Below are 24,020 nucleotides of genomic sequence, written 5' to 3'. Positions count from 1 at the left end.
CCCCCCCCCCCCCCCCCCCCCACCCACAAGCTGCTCTGCATGGTTCTGCAGGGACTGACAGTAGTCTATTTGCACAGCATTTCCCCCCAGAATTCCCTGGAACATAGAGTGACAGGTGATTGCAGATCTTATCAGTCTTATAAAGGAGAGCAAAAAAAACAGTCTCATATTGATATTGGAGTTCTCCGCGTCTGGTGGATTGAGGTTTTCCGGCAGTGAGTAAAGTGCCCCACATCTTTAGGCTGGCAGATGAATTTGGGTTCACCTCCAATCAGCTACTTTGTGGAGGACACAAAAAGAGACCTGGGACGAAAGCGCTCGCTTTGCTCGCTAACTTTATTATCTTGCCACAAGTAGAACACTTACATTATTGCTTAAAATGTCAGATTGGATACAAATTTTATAATGTACAGTTATTTTACAGCACATCTCAGCCTCAGGCGTGGCAGGCTTCCATACAGAAGAGAAACAACGTCCATCCGTATTGCTGCCTGACGTTTCGTATTTTAATTAGAAAACAAATCGTTAAGCTACCGCATAAGGGAGCAGGTGCTGGCCTCTGATTGGCTCTTTCTCTTGCAGGCAGTGCTACATTGACCTGTACTTACAGCACACCAAGTGGCGAGGGTGTCTCATGGCATCACTACACGGCCCATCACCCTCCGGCGGGTGACAGACAGTGCTGGGTGTGTGACAGGCGGCTGGGAACCTGCCGTGAATCCAACCAATCTGTGAGGCTCCTTACCTCAGCGCACGACGGACCCACAGGCCGACAACTTCGCCATCCGAAACGTATTTCTTTGAGTTTCAAACTCGACTCCGAACTCTATAAAATAATGACAACAGGTAAGTAAAGCATTTTGCTTTTAATTTATTTTGTTTTGTTTTATTTTTATATTTGTTTCGCTTTCCTGCAAGTGCTGGAGCCGTTTTAAAGGGATCGGTCTGGTGTGGAGTAGCCTTGCCTTCTGAGTTTTATCTCATTATCTGAGTCTTATAAACAGACACCTCAGCATTTCAGTGTCAGATATGAAAGGCAAACAGAAAATATATTAGTATAAGCATTAAGTGTCCATTTAGTACAGTTTACAAAATCTCCTGTTCCAATGTTAGAGCATGAAGTTAAATTAGACTGAGAGCTCCAGGTTCTTCTTCGTCACCATATCACAGAACCGCATTTTAAACACTGATATGACCCGACTGGGTTTACACCTATGATGCTTTAATGGTGCGATGGGAGAAGGGGACACCGGGTCATGGGGGCGGGCGCATGCTGTGACAACACACAGCAGAACGGCTCCGCGGCCAGCTGGGGTCAGTCTGTTGTACCGTTGAATCTGAGTGACCAATCAGCAGGCCTCCTGCTCCTGGTCCGCACTGACCCCCCTGAGAGTCTGTCATTTGCTGCTATTGGCTAGCGATCTGTACACTCTGATTGGGGGCCCAGGCCGCTGGGTAACGGGGCACTGCAGACAGACCGCTGGAGTCCAGAGAGGGACTGTCGGAATGACAACTGCGGGGTGGTGATGTTTCCACAGAAGGGACACTATCCACCCCCCCCCCCCACCCAATCGCAGCTTATCGGATGGGATGGTCAGTAGGATTTGGATCTGGTAATGGGCTATGCCAAGTAGTTTTTTTTTTTTTTTTTTTTTAAAAGCAATTATTTAAAAGGTGTTACAGCATTTCTCTACCACAAGTGGGCAGTTTGCACAGGAATCAAATAAGAACAGGGCTTGTTAGCTGACTACATGACCCATAAAGTACAGAGAGCTGCTCACATGACCCCGTCAGACCTATCTGGGGCGGGGAAGCGCGGTCACATGACCTGGCCTAGTGTTAGGAATTCCGGGAAGCAAGATGAGGAAGAGGGATGGATGTTGCCAGAAGACAGACGGACGGACATTCAACAGGCAGGCAGGCTAGATGGGCAGCGGCACGGTGGACGGTGAAGGTGTGCTTGAGGGATCCTCCGTCTCTCCGACGGCAAACGTGGTCAGAAGGCACCGAATTATGCGAGTAAAATGTCAGATGTGTGATGCGGAGAGTCTGAAGGAGCAGAAGCTCCTGAATTTCTAAGCGCTTCTTTCAGTCTCTCCTCATTCCTGTCCTCCAGTCGCCCACCGGCCCAGTGTGAGCCAGTAATGGTGGCAGAACGCTAAGTGAGCAGCGCAGCCTCGCCACCGGGGGGTGCTCACAGGCTCGTCTCCCGGAGGAACATGGTTCCGATGTTGTAGGACACCTTGCGGATGGGGGCAGCGGAGGCGGAGGAGGTAGATCGCGAGCATCCCACCGGAGCGGCTCCCTGTGACGACCCTGCCTCCAGGAAATAGCAGATTCCTTGGATCTCCTTGGGAAAGTTATCCGGTAGTTCCTCCCTGGACCGAGGCATGAAGGTGAAGGCCCTGTCGTCCTTAAGCAGCCTGCAGGGACACATAAGAGCAAAAATAACCACCTGGGCAGAGAACAAATGCTTCCTGTTCTTTCACATGAAAACCTAAATGAGCGGCATTTCCACAGGTCTGGGGAAACCCACATCCTGAATGAGGAACATCACGCAGGTGTGTAAGACTGGAGTGATTCCCAGGCTGGGGGGCCATCTGTTTGTGTAGGGGGCAGTTTTAGTGAAAAATTTAACCTATGAGGTCAAGAGTGACATCATCCATGTCACTCCACTGGAATGTCCATATCGAGCATCAAATTGACTTACAGAAGCATCTGGAATGACGGGAGCTGGCAGGAAAGCAGTGTTCCGACGTTCACGTGTGCATGCACACACACACACACACACACACACACGCACACGCACACACACACACACACGCACGCACACACACACGCACACACGCACGCACTGAGAGCATCTATCCTGCAGTGGAGGTGGAGTTGGCTGTACCTTAATATATAATGATACCAGCGAGAGCACTGTACCCCTGCCCTCCCCCCAGTAATGGCAAAAATGCAACGGACGTGCAGCAGCACTCTGTCCTTTGGCTACATCCCCTTATGCTGAACAGCGGCGGGGGGGGGGCGTCCTTGAACAATAAAAAATCAGAACGGTTACCACAGCAACACTGACTTATTCTCCATTTCAGTTCAGACATGACCGCAGTCAGTGTGGGGGGGGATTGGAAAATTGGATTTTTTAAAATTGTTTTTTCCTTTGAAGCCCCCGTTGTGGGGGGGGGCAGCTTAGCAGAAATTATAGAGATACTAAAATATGTAAGAAGTATAATTTATCTGAGCACCATGTCAAGTCAGCGAGGTTGTGTGTGGGGGACGCGGGGTGACTAGAAGGTACACAACCCCCCCACACAGACACCAGAACGGAACAATACACTGGATGACACCTATCCAGCGAGCCCTTTGGACTGCTGACCCAAGAAGCGGGTTCCAGCTGTGGGGGTCATGTGATTCTTACTGGTGCGTGGTCGGGCTGACGTTGATGCAGCGCGGGTGGGATCCCGACTCGAATTTGCTGGCCAAGGTCACGTTGTTCCCGAACAGGCAATATCTTGGCATCTTCACCCCCACGACGCCAGCCAGAACTGAACCAGAATGGATGCCGATCCGGAGCTGTGGGGAGAAAACCGGGGGGGGCGGTCAGGGGCCGTGGTAAGTGCACTGCCGGGCCAGATCCGCACGTGGCTGCGATCCACTCATCCACCCACTTGTGTGTGTGTGTGTGTGTGTGTGTGTGTGTGTGTGTGTGTGGGGGGGGGGTGGAGTCTCCCACCAAATCCCTAATGATCCACTTCAGAGACACTCTGCTGCTGAAAAGCTGTTACTGCATGCCAGCGGTCTGTGCGGCACCGTAGCCATGGCGACGCGAAGGGTCCTGCTGCCAGCTCAGGAGCGTGAAGTGGGTGGGGGAGCTCACTGTCATGGCTGCCGCTGCTCAAACCACATCGCGATGCCCAGAGCCACCCAACAAGCACACTACACGTCCATTATTATTCAAGCAATATAAATATCAGGCATAACAACACAAAGGAATCTGTCTACATAATAAAACAGCCACTTTGGCCTGAAGATCAAGGTTGAGCTGATAGCTGTATGAATGGGGGGGGGGGGGGGGTTTGCACGTTAGCATCTGTTAGCATCTGTTAGCATCTGTTAGCATCTGTTTATCCAGTCAGGTGATTCTGTTTGACAGTGCTGGACATGAGCTCGTATCTGTTAGGGATAATAGCAATGCACAATGTACAGACTGCTCACCAGTAACCACATACTGCCCTAACAGAATGATAACGTCCCAGTAGAGTGACCCCAACAAGCCCCACACCCAGGCCCCATGATGGCAGGCCTGAGCAGCGTGACGCTGCTTTGCAGGGATACATTGAAGAAGAACCCAGAAGGGCGATCTGTGGCAAGATGGCTGACCACAAATGCAGCTTCCCGTGTCTATTCAAACCCTCACGCTGACAGGCAGACAGACAGGCATATGGAAAGACAGGCAGATAGACAGGCATATGGAAAGACAGGCGGATAGAAAGGCAGACAGACAGGCATATGGAAAGACAGGCAGATAGACAGGCATATGGAAAGACAGGCGGATAGAAAGGCAGACAGACAGGCATATGGAAAGACAGGCGGATAGAAAGGCAGACAGACAGGCATATGGAAAGACAGGCAGACAGACAGGCATATGGAAAGACAGGCAGACAGACAGGCATATGGAAAGACAGGCAGACAGACAGGCATATGGAAAGACAGGCGGATAGAAAGGCAGACAGACAGGCATATGGAAAGACAGGCAGACAGACAGGCAGAGTCATGCACCTCCACAATTGTTTACATCCGCTCCACGTTTACATAATGCCGACAGCAAAAGGTCACAATTCACCACAACCCTAACCCACCCCCCACCTCATGAGCCTAGGAGTGTGGAAAGTTCTACTTGTTGAGTATCAGCTATGATTATGGGCAGAGGAGTGAGATGATGGGGCCCCTGTTCATGTGATGATGGCAGAAAGGAGTCCGGGGAAACATCCCACTCTAGACAACACCCAGAATGGCCTCTCCGCACTCTGACTTAGCCCAGTTGCTATGTACCTTTTCCCAGGGCACTTCTCATCCAGTCTTCTGCTCCAGTACTCCACCCCCCACCCCCGAGCAAATAACCTTTCTCCCAAAGAGGCCTCAGGTCTTACTCTGTGAAAATGTCATCTCTCCCTCCTGGGGGGGCATGCTGTGGCATCTACTATGAGTTTCCATCAGGGAGGCACTGCCTCACCTCTCTCCCTTTGAGTCACTAAAACCTGCCATGGCAGGGTGGGGGGGGCATGCCACCAAGAACCGAAGGAGCTGGGGGGAGCCTCTGAAGCCCTGCCCCTTTCACGGGAGGAGGGGGGTCACATCTCCCATCAGACCACAGGCTGCCTGAACACACAGCTTGACCTCCAGACAGGACACCGACACACTCGTCACCTATCGCTAGGGGCCAGGTGACGCGTCGTCCGCTGTGGTGGCCCCCAGGACCTCTCTGCACCTGCGATTACAGTCTGTCATAGAGACATCGCCGAAATCGGTGTCACCCTCAGCCGCCGGCCTAATGCACTTGCTCGTCCGCACGCCAGTGAGGTGGAATACAAAACACCCAGAGCTCGGAGCCTCGTCTGCTGTTGCCATAGGAACCCGGTACACAGTTGCCGGTCTCGGCCAGTTCTGATGCCAGCTCAGCCGTCGTTTAAGACCCCCCCCACACCCCCAAGCTGCCTGCTGCGGAGCTGCTCTGTGACCCACACAGACAGAAGCAGTCAGCAAAAAGCCTCCCCCTCCCAATCTAAGTCAGAGTAAAGGAAAGAGAACCTAGAACAATCCTTATTATTGTCCAAAGAGAAACAATGACGGGCGAAATACATAGAGGGAGGGGTCACTACACACCAATGGCGATGCGGGACCTGGCCTGAGCCCCCCACCCGCCCACCTGGGGAACAGCGGCTCCCATCTGCCCTGACGAGACCACAGCTATGTAGTCACCTGCCATTCAACACCCCTGTTGCCATGACAACATTTGTCAATCGCACCCAGCAACAAAAAAATATGCAGGAATCTTTCAGCCGAACATGAATCGTGATAAAGCATACCCTCGACCAGCCTGGATCCTACTCTTTTTTGGGGCCACTTTTGAGGTGCGGCGGTCTGGTGCGGACTGACACAGAGCTGCTTCTCTGCACTCGTCTTGCCGTCTGGAGGGATCCTTCCCATCGCTTCGAGATGGAGGGTGTGCTAAGGCTGGGCTATTTTTATCCTCGATTGCCAAAGGGATCTTAAATCGGCGAGCACCTTGAAACGTGGCTTGTCTGCTCCTAAAGGATGCCGCAGTTGACATGCTCCTTCGAGCGGTGGAGATGCGACTCCCTCCTCCACCTCCAGGGGGCGCCCATCTCTCCACACATGCGTCTCGTGGTCTGGGACTGCTAATTGTCACTCAGACGTGGAGGAGACTATTAATAGGTGGGATTCACGTGTGCAGTGAGCACACGCACTGGATAAACGGACACTGGGGCCCACACGCCTAAACACGGGGCGCGGGCTGAGTCATCACCCCGTGAGCGAGCAGCCAGATCCGTGTTGGAGATTAACGTCTTTATAAACACATATTAATCCAGTCAGACAGCTACATTTTTCACTGTATCAGTTCAGCTTAAGTACTATGCACACTCATACACACACACACACACATCCTCTTTGTTTCATTCTAGCTGGATTCCAGGTCAGGGCACCAGCTGACAATTAATTCTCAGTCACCCTTTTGGGGTTTGGGTGCAAATCTGCATGAACATTCTACGGCAAACGGCCCCCTTTCGATTTCCAACATAACCAGCGAAAAGCGAACATTAAGAAGATGAGGAGCTCATCCTTCCTAGCAGAGGCTGCAGTGTGTCCAGCAGGTGGCATAGAAGTTAAGGCACACAATCCTGCAGTATTTCCAGTGTTGTGCACAGAACATACTTTTTGGAAGTGAGCTGACTGAGGCCAGCAAAGTGTCCAGACATAGCTCGCTATGGGAGGGGATAGAGGGGACAGGAAGGGAGGAGAGACGACAGGATGGGATGGGACAGGCAGCAGAACGCTCACACCTTTCTGCATTTCAGCTGAGTTAATGCAGAAACACAGACCAACCTCTAAACCAAAACCAAGAGGACACGGGTTTGGAAACAACAGCACCCATACTACATCCTAAAAACTGTCTATCAATCAACAGTCAGAAACAAAGGAGGGATGTGGGATTTTTATTACCATGGCAACGAAATTCTGACACGACTGAAGCGATTCAGATCGGAATCTGCCCGGCACATGGCAAAACTCAAACGAAAGGGAAGCAATGTCAGTCATCTCACCAGAGACCAGATTCAATTGTCTTCATACACACAGCATTTCTGCATCAAAAATTAATCCCAGTTAATTATTTTTTTTTAGTATTTAACAGTATGCAGAGTCCCAGATTCATTTTAGCGATTTTTTTTTTTTACTTTGGATTGATCCAGTTACCAAAGACACAGTTTTCAAAGCCTGGATTAGTCAGATTCCTGGATCGGCTGCCACAGATTTATAACCAAATACTGAGAAAGTGTTAATCCATCCTTCTTTCAAAAGCTTTTCCTGGAGAGGCTCTTGGGCTGAGAAAGTGTTAATGTCACATTTATTATACATAAATTCGACTTGTATAGTGAAACGCTCATTAAGACGTGTCAGATTCATTTGATCGTTGCTGTGTGCATATTTTATGGCTTTTTATATTGCCAACAATAAGCCAAATCTCCAGATCTTCCCAGCCACATTTCAGCAGGCGCTGGGTAATTTACAGCTGGTGTCAGCAGCACCGAGCTGAAGAGCGGCGCTGGTGGCAGATCCGAGGACACGGAAGCGTTCCGCTATTCCCCCTGCGGGGCCTTTTTCACGCCACTGTTTTCTAACTTCCGGCTCAAAAAATCTGTAGCTGCTATGCATTGATCACAAGTGGAGAATGTGAATATGCTGTATATACACTTACACATGCACTTATACACATGGGCCTCTTACAGTGAACCAGATGGTCCACGGGAGAATCCAACTCAGCATAAAGGGTGAGCCGGTGCTTCTGTTTCACCTCAGCACAGTGGAGTGATCCATACCATACGACCTAAACATACACCACCCCTCCCGCAACATTGGTGATGGAACAGTCCAATAACTTTAGTACGCATAACAGGGTCTGTATAATAATGTGACAAGAAAAGCAGCCAATAGCGGCCCTCAGTCTGACTCACCGGTTCAGTGCTGTGCCAATCCCTGCCTTCATCGATTGCTCCATCTGTTTTTAATAACCACTTATCTAATTAGGGATGTTGCTCTGCAGCCAATTTCAGGAAGCAGGGTATACAGTCACACGCCGCGGCTAATTTAGAGAAGGAAACATCTCAGGACGGCACGTCCCATTGCCAAAACGACAGGCTGACCTTGATGGGCTTCCCGTCGGGCGTGAGCACCTCCTCAGAAAGAGCCATCATCCTGAGCGCCATGAGGGCGATGGGCTTGGCGTGACAGTCGCTCTTCCGGTGAAGTCCGCCAGCCACACAGTAGGCGTCACCAATCGTCTCGATCTACAGAACATATGGAACGGGAGGGACTGAGGGACCGATAGAGGCTCGGTGCTCTCTATAGCACACCTCTGACAGCTCTGTGCTTTCCATAGCACCAGCCCCTACAGTTCTATGATCTCAGTAGCACCAGCCCTTACAGCTCAACGCTCTCTCCATCTATACAGTGCCGGTCGAATACCATGTGGCACCATGGACGAGCTGCTACACCGGCGCCCAAGAAGATTGCACCTATCATCGCAGGCCCCCCGCACCCTGTACCCCTGCCTCCAGCCCTTACCTTGTAGACGTCGAGGATGCCGCACTGGTAGTCGAAACGCGTGTAGAGCTCATTGAGCATGCTGATGACCTGCATGGGGGTGCACTGGGCGCACACGGCGGTGAAGCCCACGATATCTGAGAAAAGCATGGTGACATCATCAAACTTGCGCGCGCGCACCGCCTGGCCCTGCCACAGCTGCTGCGCCACGTCGCCCGGGAAGATGGAGTACAGCAGCTCCACAGTGCGCCGCTTCTCCTCCTCCAGGGCCTGGTGCGTGCGCTCCAGTGTGGCCTTCAGCTTGTCCATGCGCTTCTTCAAGCCATCCTGTGCCTTGGCCTGCTCGCCCACTAGGATGACGTCCCGCGTGGCATCATGGATCGGGATGTCGGAGAGGTGCAGCCCGCGACCCATAAGCTCCTCCAGCTTGTCCACGCGTGGAGAGCCCAGGAACATGATGGAGTTGGACTCTGGCACGTGGATCATCTGACCTTTGATCTCCATCACCTGAGGCAGTATTGGGGGATAAGAAACCTTAACAGAGAGGCACACCCCTCATTCAGGGGCATTTGATAAGTATGCTGTGTTCCATTTAAACCCATAATTCAGAAATTCCAAGTCCCTAGTCAGAAATTTCAACAGGATCGCCCCCTGAAATCAGAATTCCGAATTGTGAAGTCGGAGGTGTCTACACAACCCTGACTTCAGAATTCAAGATGGCTGCGCCCTTTATCAACAGAAATAAATGTTTGCTATCTGTGGACACTTTGCTATGGTGTTTTTATGTGCAAAATACCGTGTGATGTGGTATTGCTAACTAAGGCTAACAATTAACTGGGTTGGAACTTGGGCCTGTTTCAGAAAGCAGGCTTTCTTGCTTAGTTGGATAATTTGTTGGATTTAAGGTAGTCTGGGATAACTGTAAGTAAATGAAGGTAGCGGTCAGTCAAACTGGGATAAATCAAATCCGAGAAGTTACTCGGTCAAGCAAAAAATCTTGCTTTTTGAAATGGGTCCCTGGCACTGATTTCTGACCTGCTGGACTGGAACACGGGTAATTTGTGTAAAATGTCATTCCCAGTTCTGAAGTACGTGGAACGTAGCATCAATGACACTGATCCCATACGGATCCTGTTGCTGTACCCATTGGAAAAAAATACATTTCATCAGAAATCAAGATAAATGTCATCAATCAGTTCTGATGATTCTGAGGCTACAACATGTTAAATAAATAAGGATCATCCAGACTTATGGCCTGGTGACAGCGAGAGGACGCATGCAGAGGGACCGCAGGCTCCCACGCTGTCAGAGGCTCCCTGATGCTGTGAAGAGTGACCTCATCATCATAGCAAAGCCTAAGGCTACAGAACCAGGAGGACAACGGTGGAGCGCTGGGGACAGCAGATGTATGCAGAGTCATGTCAGGAGGAGTCAGAGATGCCAGACCGAGACGGGGAGGAGGACACATGTGAGAGCCGCTGGGGCCTGTCTGCAGGCACTGGGTGCAAGTGTGTGTGTGTGTGTGTGTGTCTGTGTGTGTGTGTGTGTGTGTGTGTGTGTGTGTGTGTGTGTGTGTGTGTACAGTACAGCACCCTCTGGGGAGATGCACTCTGAGGTCCTCAGAGCCCCCAGCCTCCACAGTGCCCTGTTCCCAAACTCTCCCATCCCTTTCTCTCTTTTCATCTTACCCACCCCCCACTCGCTCCTCTGTCCCACACGCATCTTCCCTGGAGCCCATGGTTGGTTTTGGGTCCGATTCTGCCGGCCACTTCGAGTCCAGATCCCATATGCTACGCGGCTTAAACTTCCTTCAGAAAGCTTTTCAAAACCAAATATAAAAATGCCAAAAATATACCTCATATCCAAGTCTTTTTTTAAAGCTGCCAAGGCAGCCTGCCAAGGACTTGGCATAAACAGCCCCAGCACACAGAAATACATTTCATTACTAAAATAGTCATTTTGTTCGTTACCTGCAACTAATTTCGATTTGTATTCTCAATGAGCACAGAGCAAACAGACAGTCGTCCAGAATAAACCCCGCCCACCATCTCCTCGGGTCCCTCCCATTGGTCAAATTTCATCAAGAAGAGTGTGATGAAAAAACAAATCTAACAGGAAGCTTCAGAAGACAATTTGATTTAGGATAAAGGGGGCAGCATGTGAGGTGATGGCTGAAGCTCTGCCCTCAGTGTGGGCCTGACACCCACCGCCGGCGCCTTTTATCCTCGGGAAATGGTGGAGCAAAGGCATCGGGCAGGTCCCTGGCGGCTGATTGGAGGATGGCACATCTGTAGGGTTTCTTTTATTAGCCCTCGGTTGCCATGGAGAAATTCCACCCGGAAGGTCCCTGAAAGTTCTCTCCAGGTTGTTGTGTGACCAGAGGAGGCCAGCCTCACCCGGGGCTAGTCTGGACCTGGCCCCAATGCACTGCCCGGTCAGGTGGAACCCGAGACGGTCCCAGTTCAGGAAGAGCCGAGGAGACATATGCATGGACACACATGGATGCTGTACCTTCATCTTCTGAGATCATCTGAGCTGGCTGTCCCACCCCCCCCCCCCGCCCTTCTGGATCACTCCTGGCCACCCCCATCACTTGAGTCCAGAAAGCCAAATGTGGAGCGTCTGAGATGATGTCACAGAAATGGGGACATGGCCACGCCTACATCCGGTACACTAACAGGCCCCTCCACTGTCATGCATAATGGAAGCTGCGTGCACAAACCCTACAGGGGGCTTTTCCCAACAAACGCCAAGCCGACCCTTGGCTGCAATCCTCAGCAAACACCGTAAGTGCACTTTGTGTGCTGACCGGCATTTTACTGTCAGACCCCAACAGAAAACTGCTGAAATGTGAACCCCCCCCCTTCCCCACATACAGGATTCATAGCAGGCAGGACAGCAGACAGGATGTTGTCACTCACCGACAGCAGGAAGTGACTAGAGCAAAAATGGCAGCCGTGAGTGTCAGTGCAGATACAGACACGCAAAAACAAAACAGGGCATGTGAAGGGCTGCATCAGGGCCAGGAGGTGAGGGAATACCAGCCCCCACCCCCTCGTCCCTCGCCACACCACCATGCATCGTCACAGGCAGCAGAAGTCAGCAAACACCTCTCACACAGACAATGAGAGGCCTCATTTCCATATCAATGCCGCCGCTCCCCAGAGAAAGGGGCCGCGCCCCCGCCTTGCCCCCCCGCCCCCAGGGCATTACACAATGTCTTTCTCAAAGTCCTTCCTCGATCTTTGCAACCCTTTAGCCACCCATTTGACTCTTTTATGGTGCGTCCGATTATTTCTCTCCAGCTCGGAACGTCACGAAAAACGTCACTTCCCGTCAGAATGACGTTCACGTCGGACAGAATTTTCTTGTCCGAGTTGCCCCCGTGACGTAATTTCAACATGGCGGCTTACACAGTCAACAGTAATTCTATTTTACAAATCTTTAAAAATGTTTATTTTGTTAAATGTATTAATAATTATAAATGTAATTGCACATGTTCGATTTAGAGAATACCACATCGTGACCGTAAACAGTATCCTAGCAGCAATATCAGATGTTTACCAGACTTGTTAGTGTCCTTGGTTTGTCGTTTGTTTGCCTCTCGAAAAAAAGAATATCGCTATGAATGTACTAAAATATTTTATAAAGCTTTTAATGTGCTTTGACTAGTCCATGTTTCTTATTTATTTGTCTGTCGGAAAAAATATTCTTACTCCAGAACTGCTAAAATATAAAGCAACAAGACACAGCAGCGTATTCATGGAGGCAGCCATATTTGTTTCGAGATGTGGTGCGGTAGCTCGAATGGGAGACTGATGTCACTGAACTCGGAATTTCGGAGTTCCGAGAGATAATCGAACGCACCACAGCTGCTCCAATAGCATCAACTCTTCAGACACTAAGGGCGTTTTTCCGCCACACCAGGTACCAAATTTTTGGCATTTCAAGAAAGTAGGGAAAGTACCAAGCGTCAAATGACGTCACAACGCAAGGCAGGGTTTTTTTGTCAAAAAAATGGCTGCAGCATATTGTAGGGCTGGATGATGTGCGATACCAACATCGCATGTTATGCACATGCAGTTCTTACATCGCTAGTCAGCTAGATTAAGATCAGGCTTTTTCTTGCTTTCAATTCTTAAAGTTTCGCTAAAATATTTTTACTTTGTTACTCTGTCCTAGGAAAAAAAATGTAGCAAGCATTGCAATTTTAATTATTATTCCTTTTATAGATTCTTCATCTATATTTATATCAAAATCTCACCGCTAGGACAGCACGCTATATGCGTTCTCTATTAGCATATTCAAAAAAATATTTTTAAATAGTTTTTAATATCTGACATCCAGATATTTTTATTGTACCTGTTCTTACGACCAAATCACACTTTTTTTTTTTTTTACTTCGTTTATCATTATTTTCTGAGTTTGCGACTGTTTACAAGGCAGCGTTTGTATTGTATTTCAGCAATGGGCAATTAGCATAACCGATCTACAAAGAAAGCATTTGTTTTCCCACCCCAAAGTACCGACGTACCAAAGAAGTACCCCAGCTGGTTTGGACCTTTCGGTACTTGAACTTTTGGTACTGGTACTCAACCAGAAGTCAATGGAAAAGCAAAAGTACCGGAAGTACAGTACTTGATGCAGTGGAAAAGCACCCTAATGAGCACTTTTTAGTGAAGAGGAGAACCTTCACTAACCCTGACCAAGACCCCTCACTAAATCTGACCAAGACCCTCCTGTGAACCTACCCCAAAACCCCTCACTAAATCTGACCAAGACACTCCTGTGAACATAACCCAAGACCTCTCAGTAAATCTGACCAAGACCCTTCAATGAACCTACACCAAGACCCCTCACTAAATGTCACTAGTATCAGTTATTAAACCAGTATTAGCCTCAATGATGACTTTCAGACATTCCTGTGCGGTGCCTGCTTCAAAAGACACTCATATTTCCTCAGCCAATCAGGCAGCAGCGGTGGCTCCATTATTGCCACACTGACAGTTTACATGGCATTAATAGGATAATGTGCCCATCGGCATCCGTGACCTATGAGGCGGTGCATGATCACAGGACGAATTACGGCCCATGACATTTCCACAAACGATCAAACGCTCACGCTTCACATCGCCATCCGTGATGCATGCAGAACATGCGCTCATCTCAGCAGGGGGACGCCACGGGGTTCAAACACTTCCAGGAAAGATGGACCCCTCCTTCTCCTTTTGCCTCGTTTTGGGTTAGCTTGCACAGTGCTCAGTGTGCTGCTATGTGGGAGTGACAGGTAGACGGCGACGGCCCTGGCAACGTCCAATCAGGGCCTCCGACTCTGCAGATGGAGGTGGGACTTTGGGATCGTTGACCCGGAAGGTTCTGCACCCAGGTGTCCATGTCCATGTTTTCACCGAGCAGAGCGATGGTGCCAGCTAGTGCTGAGGACGGCGCATACAGGCCGTAACCATGGCCACCTCCCTCCCCCTACTTACAGCGGCTCACATCACATCTCATGCAGCACTTAGACATCCACCTTCTCACCCCCTCTCATCAGCCAGCCCCACGTCACCTGAAGACAATGGACTAATTGGCCTCCTGGAACACAGTCGATACTCACTCGGACACTGCGAGCGTGGGGTTTGGGGGGGGGGGTCCTGGCTGCACTGCGTTATGACCTTAAAGGGACATGACACTGGAGCAGGACATGTCACTGGAGCAGGACATGTCACTGGAGCAGGACATGTCACTGGAGCAGGACAGACACTGGAGCAGGACAGACACTGGCACTTAGAGACCACCAGCAGGCACCTCCATTCTTTTATGGAAACCCAGGATGTAACGGGATCATGCAACAATGCAATAAAAATGCCTCCAATCACATGCAAAGTACCTGCGAGATCTTTTTAATTACAGTTCATGTCAAGGCCCAACGAGCACAAGTCACACTTCAGAACAACTCAGTTCCACGAGGGCACTGGAGATTAATGGGGCTACGGAGGACCAAGCGAGTGCCCCCAGCACTCCCAGTGACAGCGTTTCTCCTGAAAACTCGTTTTAAATCAAACACTTAAATAAAACACCCTGGATTTAATTCAGCCAAACTCAAATAGTCCAATTGGGGCACACAGCAGCTGCACTGACCTCCCATGCTTCTATGCTTCTCTTAATACTGGCAAGAACCAGTGATTCCTTCATTTCTGTCCTGGGCCAAGATAAGCAGCTTATTTAGGGAAGAAGAACACACTGTTTTAAGGCCAGTCGGGCACCCCCAGGTACGACCAAGACAAACAGCCCCCCTGGGGTGAGCACCAACATGTGCCCCATAGAGGGACCTCCTGGAGGTCCTTTTGGTGCCGTATAGTGACCCAGAAATCCAGAGCAATGAGACCCGACATGTAAATACTCAGGATGCCGTAAGCATTCCCCACTCAGCATATTACTTAGCGTGATGGAAAATGTAGACCAGCTCATTAAATCAGCCAGATCGGCCAGGCAGATAGGTGGTGGGGGGGGGGGGGGAGGTCATCATGGCGGCGCACAGACATGGAGACCAGCCTCCAGGCACCCTCTATCCGCTAACGTGCTAGCGCCCTGCTAACGTGCTAGCGCCCTACTAACGTGCTAGCATCCCGCTAACGCAATGGCAGCCCACTCTCTCTCCAGCTGCACCACAAGCTACAACCGGAAAATGCTGAATTGGAGGAGGCATGTAAAGCGATGCGAATCGCTCAGCGCTGGGTCTGAGCAGCAGGCAACCCTCTGCTCCTCACCGTGGAAACCGACAGCACATGTGACATGTAATATCTGCGCTAAATATAATGAACAGCAGAAATAAAGCTCTGAAAAGGCAGCATATGCAAGCAAAGCCCCTGGCGAACTTCCCTCACCAGGAATCATCTGCCCGGATTAACGAGCTGAGCCGGCGTGTTTGTATGGTTCGTCAATGGCGCCGTGGCAGCGCCAGACCTAATTAGGCCACCTCGTTACAGAACCATGGGGAGCAAAGAAAGGACCTGCAAGTGAACGGCAGAAGAAGAGGACCACATCCTGGACATGACATGCTTTCAAAATCCAGCGTGTACAAAATCACAGATACGTTAAAAGCCTAAGGATTTACTGAGCTTCTGGGACAGACTCTGGACCCCCATGACCATAAACAGAACAAGCAGGTATGGACACCCTGGACAAGACACCGATCCAAAGAAGGTGCACAGTGTTTCACCTAAACCACTCGAACCCGGAGCCCTGAAGATCCACCACACAACTTCTGCTAAAGAAACATTTCTCAGCTCAGGAATAGGAACACAGCGATCTGCAGAAATGCCAGTGTTTTATCCAAGAGGGTTAACCCCACACAGTCATATCAAGGATTTTTTTAAAGAGGGCAGTATAAGAGGGCAGTGAATGACAGGGAGGGGGCATTCAAGAAGCCAATCAGCTTTCATCTGGGGCCATTGACCTTATGGCCCCGCCTCTATATATGCCTAAGTGTCATTTAACTCATGGGATGATGCGAACGACCATACGGGGGGAGGCCCACCTTCTCCTTGGTGCCAGTGCTGCCACCCTCTGGCCGGGTCCGAATGGTGAAGGGGGTGGAGAGGCGCAGCAGGACGCCCTGGAAGGTGCAGGCAATGCGGGGTGATACCACCTCGAAGCAGTCGGCGAAGTGCAGGGTCCGGTGAGGGTCGCACCTGGCCTGGCGGCGAAGACCCTCGCCCAGCTGCAGCACGGTCATGTCAGGTCCCAGCACCAGGTGGAAGGGGAAAGCGCGGCAGAAGGTGCTGAGGCCAATGCGCAGGTCCGGGGGCGAGCACGACAGCTCGAGGGGCAGCGTCTGCGGCCCCCCTGGGGCGCGGGGCTCCTTAATTAGGAAGGACAGGCAGGAGGAGGCGGCCGTCTCGCTCTGTACCCCCTCCAGTGTCAGCTGCGCCTCCTCCACCTCCACCTCCCTGTGGTAGATCCTGCGGGCGGCGGCGCGGATCAGGCCAGGCATGGCCACGCCCACAGGGGGCGCTGGGTGGAAGCAGTGCAAGAGCAGGCTACCAGTCTCAGGGGCGTCCTTGCATAGGAAGGAGGGCGACTCGGTGGAGGCGCGCCGGCCACAGGAGGCGCGGATGTGCTCCAGGAGTGCGTCAAAGCCATTGAAGAAGCCCTGCAGGTCGCTGCCCAGGGCACGAAGGACCCGCTCGTTCTCCTCAAAACAGAGACCAAAGAGCTCCTCTCCAAAGTGCTCGCGGAGCTCCTCGAACCGCAGCCCTGTGGGGGGGGGGGGCAGGCTTTTTACGCTATGACAACATCCCTGAATGTCTCCCTGCTATCAATGTCCGCATGGACACAGGGAGACCCCAGGAAAGCATCCCAACCAAAACATTTAACTGACTATTTCTTTCCCTCCCATATAGAAAATTCGTCGTTACGCTAGTGATGCAGAAAAGGAAAACTGTGCTGAGCTGGCGGGTTTCAACAGGGAATAATATGTCAGGGATTAAACCGGAGCCGCGAAGCAGAGACCACATTAATGCGGTTGTGGGGGGGGGGGGGGGGGGTAATCGCGAGGCTAAGCAAATGGAGGGAAAAAATAAAAGCACGGCAGGACACTCTGTGCTTGACGGAGGCTTGCAGAATCACAGGCGTCCGCACTGCAGAGATGGAGTTGGGTCTCCGAAAATCGTTGACACGCAACGCAGGGCCGGGATCAGGGCAAAGGGCTCCCATCGCACCAGCAGGTCTCTCTGCGTGCACACGGCCCGGCTGAGGTCGGGTCGGGTCAGGCGGTGGAGCAAATGGGCCGCGGAGGAAGCTCCGTCGAGGTAAACAAATCAGTGCCGATCACGTGACTCATTAACGGAGCGAAAACAGACCCCTTAAATCCACACGGGCAATTTGTCCTGGTTTCAGCCCGTAGGTTACAGGGCTTCCAGCTCTGCCAATATGCTGAGGCCTCCTTCAGCTAAAGGGGGTGTGGTCAAACATGGCCGACGGGATGAGAGTGACCTGAACTTTAATCTGCGTTGGGGGGGGCTATACCACGGTAACTAGCCAGTGGGCACTTTGGCCAAGAGAGTAAATAAAATAATAAGAAGACAAAAAAAGACCGAGCCTTTTCTCAGGACCTGGAGGCGCACAGCTGTTACCCGGGGAATTCCAGCTGTGTACATAAAGTCTGGGAACGTCTTGATCTGCAAGTGGCCCCGGGCACCGGCATCTGCTAGGTAAATAAATTATCTCCGGGGTGGCTGGGGTGGGGGCTCACCCAGTAAGGAGGCTGTGTACTGCAGGATTCCTGAGATGTCACTCTCCTCCCCCAACCCCGAATCCTCCAAGAAGGGGCATTTTCCGGGCTCACCACCCTCATCTGCCCCGTCCTCGTCACACCTGCAATATCAACAAGGTGTCCAAGAAGCGGACACGAGACATGAGGCGGAACCCCACATTAACCCACAGAGCTCATGGAATTTACATGGTGTCGCCCCCTACAGGCCATCTTGCGGAATAACCCCACTTGCCCATTTCCATGCACACATTTTTTTTTAAATACACCCTGTCTGGCTGAAAGAAATGGCCTGACACGTCCACATTCAAAACGGGCGTCTCTCCACTCTCCTGAAATACTGAAATAAACTGTGAAATGGACAAAAATAAATTGACTTGGACAAAATAATATATTACGCTGAAAGCACGCACAGCTGTGACTCTGCAAACAGACTCCATTGCGCCGGGATCGAAGAGAAACTCCAGTAATAGAGGAGATAAGAAGGTGGTTTAGCAACAAGCCAATGCCAGCAGAGGGGGGCAATCGGGGGGCTGCAGGGGGCACTAGAGCACACAGGCCCTGAGTGCATGGTGGAAACCACACCAACAGCCTGAACATTTGAGGCTTTGTTGCTGTACCCCGGGACTGGACTGGAACATTTTTTAATTATCTATCAAAAATGAGCAAATAAGAAATAGCAAAGCCCACTATAAAGAAAGACCCACGACTAAAGTGTGGAGTGAACAAACAGACATAAATCTGATGATGGGACAAAAAAAAACCTGCAAAAGGGCAGTGATGCATGGTGACAAACACAGTCTAACATCCCCCCAACAGGGGCCCCATCTCCCACCGTCCGGGAACAAACAGAGAGGCCACGGTACAGCCCAGCCCCCCCCCACCACCCCCTCCCCACTTACCTGATCCCCTTCTGCTTGTAGGCATCCAGAGTCCTCTGCAGGGCCAGCTGAACCGTGTGTCTCTGAGGCAGGAAGACAGCACAGGTGTGAAGGGCATCGAAGGGAGGCCAGATGAAGGTTTGTGCTCGCTAGCTAGCTAGTTAGCACATCATGCTGCTTCAGCAACTTCTAAATAGAGCACTGTGTACTTCATATTTGGTGTGGTAACAGTTTGTGGTCAACAGCCCACCCCCCCCCCCCAAACCTGGGGGGGCCAGGCACATACAGGGATTCAGTAAAGGAGCAGAAGAGACCATCACCAAAAAAATGTTTACTTCATAATGGGTCCAGAAGACATGAAATCCAACAGCGTTGGGGAGTCATGTTGAAGTAACCACATCCACGCCCAGTTAAAGCATTTGTTTGGGGCGGATTACGCTGCTACAGTGAGATATAAACGTCAGGAGAACATCACACTTCGCCCACACGACATCCTCATTTTCTCTGCCGTCTGGGGACCCAGAAACCCGGGAGGTTGGGGACGAGTAAATGCCGGGCTCCGGGGACAGCGTGCGGAAGGGTCGCAGCCCCCAGTCAGCCGAACTAACGCTGACAGGCGGCTCGGAAAGAGCGCCGCGGACGCTTACGATTTACACCGCAGCTCACTTTCATTTCATTAACTCTGACAGGCGCTTTGGACGGCTTTTCAAGTCGCTGCCATTTGTTTCCCCACAAATGGGTTGGCACGGGGCTGCTCGGTAATATCGATTCCAGTCCAAAACTCACTTCAGGGATGCATTAATTATAATTTTATTACTGTAGCTTCCATTATCGAAAGACACATGCCATCTGTCAATAACTAATCACACATGCCTCTTCCTGTACTTACAAATATTACATGCCCTGATGTATCAGTTTAAAATGACTTCATTCAGGGCATCCTGCAGTCGGTTAGATCTGTCATTTTATTCACATTTCCATATTTATTCTTTATTCCCCGATGAAACAGCTCTCTCCGGCGGTAAAATGTGTCACCGCTTTAAAGGTGGAAACCGCTCACATGAATCATGCACAGCCGCTTACTGTCACCCCGGGTACCGGTGGCGCGGCCATGTGCTCCTTACTTTCAAAATTAAACTATCGCAAGTCTATTTATACACAGCCCATCCAAGCAAATTAGGACATCCCCCCGTTTCTGAAATCCACATCGGGGCATTTTGGAAATGTCCCTTGGTGGCAGATAAAACAACCTTATTTTTAGTTTGCTGTTTTACTCGAGCAAAGCGGACTTCAGCTTCATCGACCCATAATTTAAAAACGAATTACAGAAGGTGCGACTCGCAGGCTGTATCACTGTCATTGCACGTTAAGTAGGCCTACAAACGGACATTTATGTGGTGTACAGAAGGTAGGGTATGATAAGTAAAACGACGTGCCGTGTTCCATATAGACTGCGTTGCCGAAGACCAGGTAAAAATGCATCTGATTCAGTCTGACAGTCCCCGGCGGCGGAAAGCAGCCTGCATGATTCAAGGTTTAATGTCGGAAGAATGTTAATACAAAAGACAACTACAAGAAAAACAATGCAATACTACAAAACTCCAATCAATTATCGCGTACTATTGAAAAAAAAAGACTTTCCCGTGTAGCGATATTTATTTGACTCTTATCAGTGAAAACGTGGCGTTTCTTGCAGGATTAACACCGTTCGGTTTGTAGTTCCCTCTCAATACACAGGTACATTTCAGCATAGGAATGACGGTAGACGGGAAAGTTACAGCCGGCCGCGTACACACACACCCACCCACACGCACGTACGTACGTACGTACACGGAGAAAGAAAGAAAGAAAGGTTTGTAATCATGTCTTTGTGGGGACTCTCCATTCGTTTCTATGGAGAAAACTCTAATCCCAACATGACGACCTTAACCCCAACCCAGCCCTAACCTTAACCATAAGTAACCGAACAAAACACAAGACTTTTTGGTATTTTTAGTTTTTTCATTGCATTCACAGGTCTTTGTGGGGACCGGAAAAATGGTCCCCACAACAGCAAAATAACAGGATTTTATTACATTGTGGGGGACATTTGGTCCCCGTAATGTAATATAAACATAATCCATACACACACATTCACACACTCGTTCAAATGCTACACACACACTGACAAATCTGCACAAACTCTCTCACACACACACAAAGAAATATACATAAACTAGAACACTCAAGCAAATGTATACACTCACACACATATGCACAAACTCACGCAGGTGCATACACTTACACGTACACTTACACACACACACGAACGCGTCTGCGTAAGCGTAGCTGAGTAACCAACGGAGCGCCTCGTACAGCCGCCGCGAAGTTGCGGGAGGCGGCGGCGACGGTCCGTACCGTCGGGGAGGTGAGCCGTCTCAGACTCTCTCCGAGCGAGTCAAGGTTGACGCGCTTGCGCCGGGTGGTCCGCTTCACCACCACGTCCTCGAAGGGACTGGGCAGGGACTCCACGGGGCTCCGGCCGTTCCACAGCATCCGCGACATGGGGCATTCGCTGTCGTCCGGGCTCTCCAAGTAGTCGGACCCCATTGAGCTGAATGATTCCGATGAGATCTTCCTCGAAGACATACCGGGCATCCAAAGGGATTCATTAGATTGAGAATTTAAGACTGGGGGGCAAAGCGGAGAACGAGAGGCAGAATACGAGTTAAAATCCAGGGGCGATCAGCTGTTCCCGACAGCGCAGGATAAGACGCAGATTCCCATCATGTGCGTTTCATTCCCACCCGATGTTCAAAAATCCTTCTTCCCGACGCAATAAATAAGTATAACCATCAGAAGTAAATGCTCCGCCCGGTGTCCGCGTGATAAACGACGAGCAAGATCTTCATGGTTCTGCGGGTCAGTGCGCATCCAGGAAACCGCAAATGCGGGAATCTGGGAGGCGAAGCGCAGCACCCGATGCCAGCCGGAGAGCTCAGCAACCGCTGAACCATCCAGTCCCTACCACCACACCATCACTATTCGTTTTTTTTCTAGCTCTGCACGTCAGCCAATCAGTAATTTTTAAGGCTAACAACCTGCCCCCCCCCCCCTCAGCCCACCCCCTCTCGGTGTGATCCTCAGAGGAGCGATGTGAAGTCTGGAGGCTTGGCAAAGATGTGTGCTGGGGAGAGATCGACGCCGAAAATGCAAAGAAATGCGACATATTATGGAGGAAATAATCGTTTTCCCACTGGCATAACTTAAAAACAGACATCAATAATGAGAGACAGTATATTTAACAGGAGCCTGAAGACCTTTAGACTATTAAATTTAATAGCCTATTATTTAAAAAGAGAGAAATTTATGCCGCATGCATCACGCGTCGCTTGTGTATGTATTATTGGTGAGTGGATTTTTATTATTTACCTACTATTCAGTGGATGGGATTATAACACAGACCCCAAAACCGTACGCACAAGCCTTATTTTAAAGAGGGAGGGGTCTCTGTGCCCCCCAATCATCACTCACGGCGAACCACACAGTCCCCGTTATATGCTGGGTTCGGTTGTATGGACGTTAATCTACAGCAGGAAGTCTGTCTGAGATGTTCTTATATCCCGTGACACGTCGTTGGCTACCTGGCGCGCCTGGAAACGGTGACACTCAACACAGCGTGGCAACTTTCCGACGGTAAAATCAAAGGCGCACATGGAGGAGGTGCTGCGTGAAAAGGCTTCGGGTGCCGGAGACACCTCCAAAGCGCCTCGGTCCACATGACCCACTTCCTTGGCTACCTTATGGTCTTTCATTACCATAGAAATCAAAAGGACGTCGGAGGCATGAGTGAGGGATCAGGGCACTGGTGGGTTTGCGCTATGGAGCGGCAGAATACCGTCATCATAATTTCAGTTCTCTGATATATAGATCATAAGCACCAGGGCGGGATGCGAGTGCGACATTGTCGCCGTAGCCATATTAATGTCCCCAATAACTTACCGTCAAGACAAGATATAATAATAAACATTGCGGGAAATGTACACTGTTCAGTTAATAAATCCCAGACACTGCCGCGGCACGATATAGCGGTGGTCGATCAGAAATATTACAGTAAGAAGCCTGTGGCTGGGCAGCGTATGACGGCCTGTAAGAGCGCACCGTAAGACTTCGTAGACCCCCGCTTTGCCCAGGTCAATGTTCATTAGAGTTTGAGAGGCGTAAAGCATCGCCAGTCTGCTCCATGTGCCGGAGCAATGACCTAAATAAGGACGATCGGCTTAAAAACACGCTGGAGATGCCCGCCGGGCTGCGGTCAGTAAATCTCAATACAGCCCGTTTGTGTGCCCGCATAGGCCGCTTTGTTATGCATCGCCGGACCGGTCGCTGAATACTGTAACCTGTCAGTAACGCGCAACATGACTTTAACCTTGCTATCGTGTTCGGGTCGACATCGACCCGTTTGTAAGCTTACAATGCAAAAAAGCACCACATTAATTCGTGTACTGCGTCAAGGCGTTTTGACTTTGTCAGGAACCTCTTTTCAAACATAAAAAAAATCACTAAATTATATGTGCTCTGGTTAAGATTATAACAGCTCCGATGATCGAGTCAGCACGAACCAGTTTTTGTGTTTAAAATGTATAAAAGCACCAGATTAATTCGTGTACTGCATCAAGGCTTTTTGACTTTGTCAGGAACCTCTATTCAAACAAAATCAAATAAAAACATTTTTTCCCCATTTGGCAAGGCATGCATATACAGGTAAGGCAAAATGAGCTGTTGGTGGCCATAATGGAACCCCCCCCCCCCACTCCAACAAATTGGAGGATTTATACAGTCACAGCAAAGAGCTTCACAACACGTGGAGCAAGAGACACCTCTCAGGAAAGCTTAAAAAAACACCGATGCAGTGTAACTGTGATAGTCTGGAAGGTCAAGGGTCACCGGCTACCAAAGCCAGGATCTCTGGGGCAGCATGCAGGAATCGGCCGGAGTCGCACAACCACTGAACGGACCAGGTTTTCAGAACCATTTACCACATG

General features: G+C 50.4%; 1 protein-coding gene across 2 annotated transcripts; it reads right to left on the bottom strand.

Moving 5' to 3' along the window:
- Nucleotides 1-317: 317 nt before the first annotated feature.
- Nucleotides 318-22,019, bottom strand: gucy1a2 (guanylate cyclase 1, soluble, alpha 2). Of its 2 annotated transcripts, XM_048980932.1 has the most exons (9): nucleotides 21,783-22,019; nucleotides 21,394-21,665; nucleotides 19,018-19,079; nucleotides 18,098-18,219; nucleotides 16,382-17,100; nucleotides 8,866-9,351; nucleotides 8,445-8,588; nucleotides 3,422-3,576; nucleotides 318-2,423 (listed from the first exon to the last, which is right to left on the bottom strand). In XM_048980932.1, exons 2-9 carry the CDS (start codon nucleotides 21,631-21,633, stop codon nucleotides 2,195-2,197), a joined length of 2,157 nt encoding a protein of 718 aa, XP_048836889.1. In that variant the 5' UTR covers nucleotides 21,634-21,665; nucleotides 21,783-22,019; the 3' UTR covers nucleotides 318-2,194. The 2 variants fall into 2 exon arrangements, with proteins under 2 accessions (XP_048836889.1, XP_048836888.1); XM_048980931.1 differs by having other exon boundaries at nucleotides 21,394-22,019.
- Nucleotides 22,020-24,020: the final 2,001 nt, after the last annotated feature.

This window comes from Brienomyrus brachyistius, chromosome 17, assembly GCF_023856365.1.
Source record: "Brienomyrus brachyistius isolate T26 chromosome 17, BBRACH_0.4, whole genome shotgun sequence".
In the NCBI taxonomy this organism is placed as follows: domain Eukaryota; kingdom Metazoa; phylum Chordata; class Actinopteri; order Osteoglossiformes; family Mormyridae; genus Brienomyrus; species Brienomyrus brachyistius.
Note: the sequence above shows the minus strand (reverse complement) of the source record. Positions and strands in the feature narration are given on the sequence as shown.

Excerpts from the sequence above, each read along its gene's own strand:
- gucy1a2 (XM_048980931.1), bottom strand. The coding sequence starts at position 21,633 with ATGCCCGGTATGTCTTCGAGGAAGATCTCATCGGAATCATTCAGCTCA. Across the intron at positions 19,080-21,393 it reads GACGGCTCACCTCCCCGACG|AGACACACGGTTCAGCTGGC; the intron begins GTACGGACCGTC and ends TTCCTGCCTCAG. Across the intron at positions 3,577-8,444 it reads CCGACGGGAAGCCCATCAAG|CTCCGGATCGGCATCCATTC; the intron begins GTCAGCCTGTCG and ends TTCTCCCCACAG.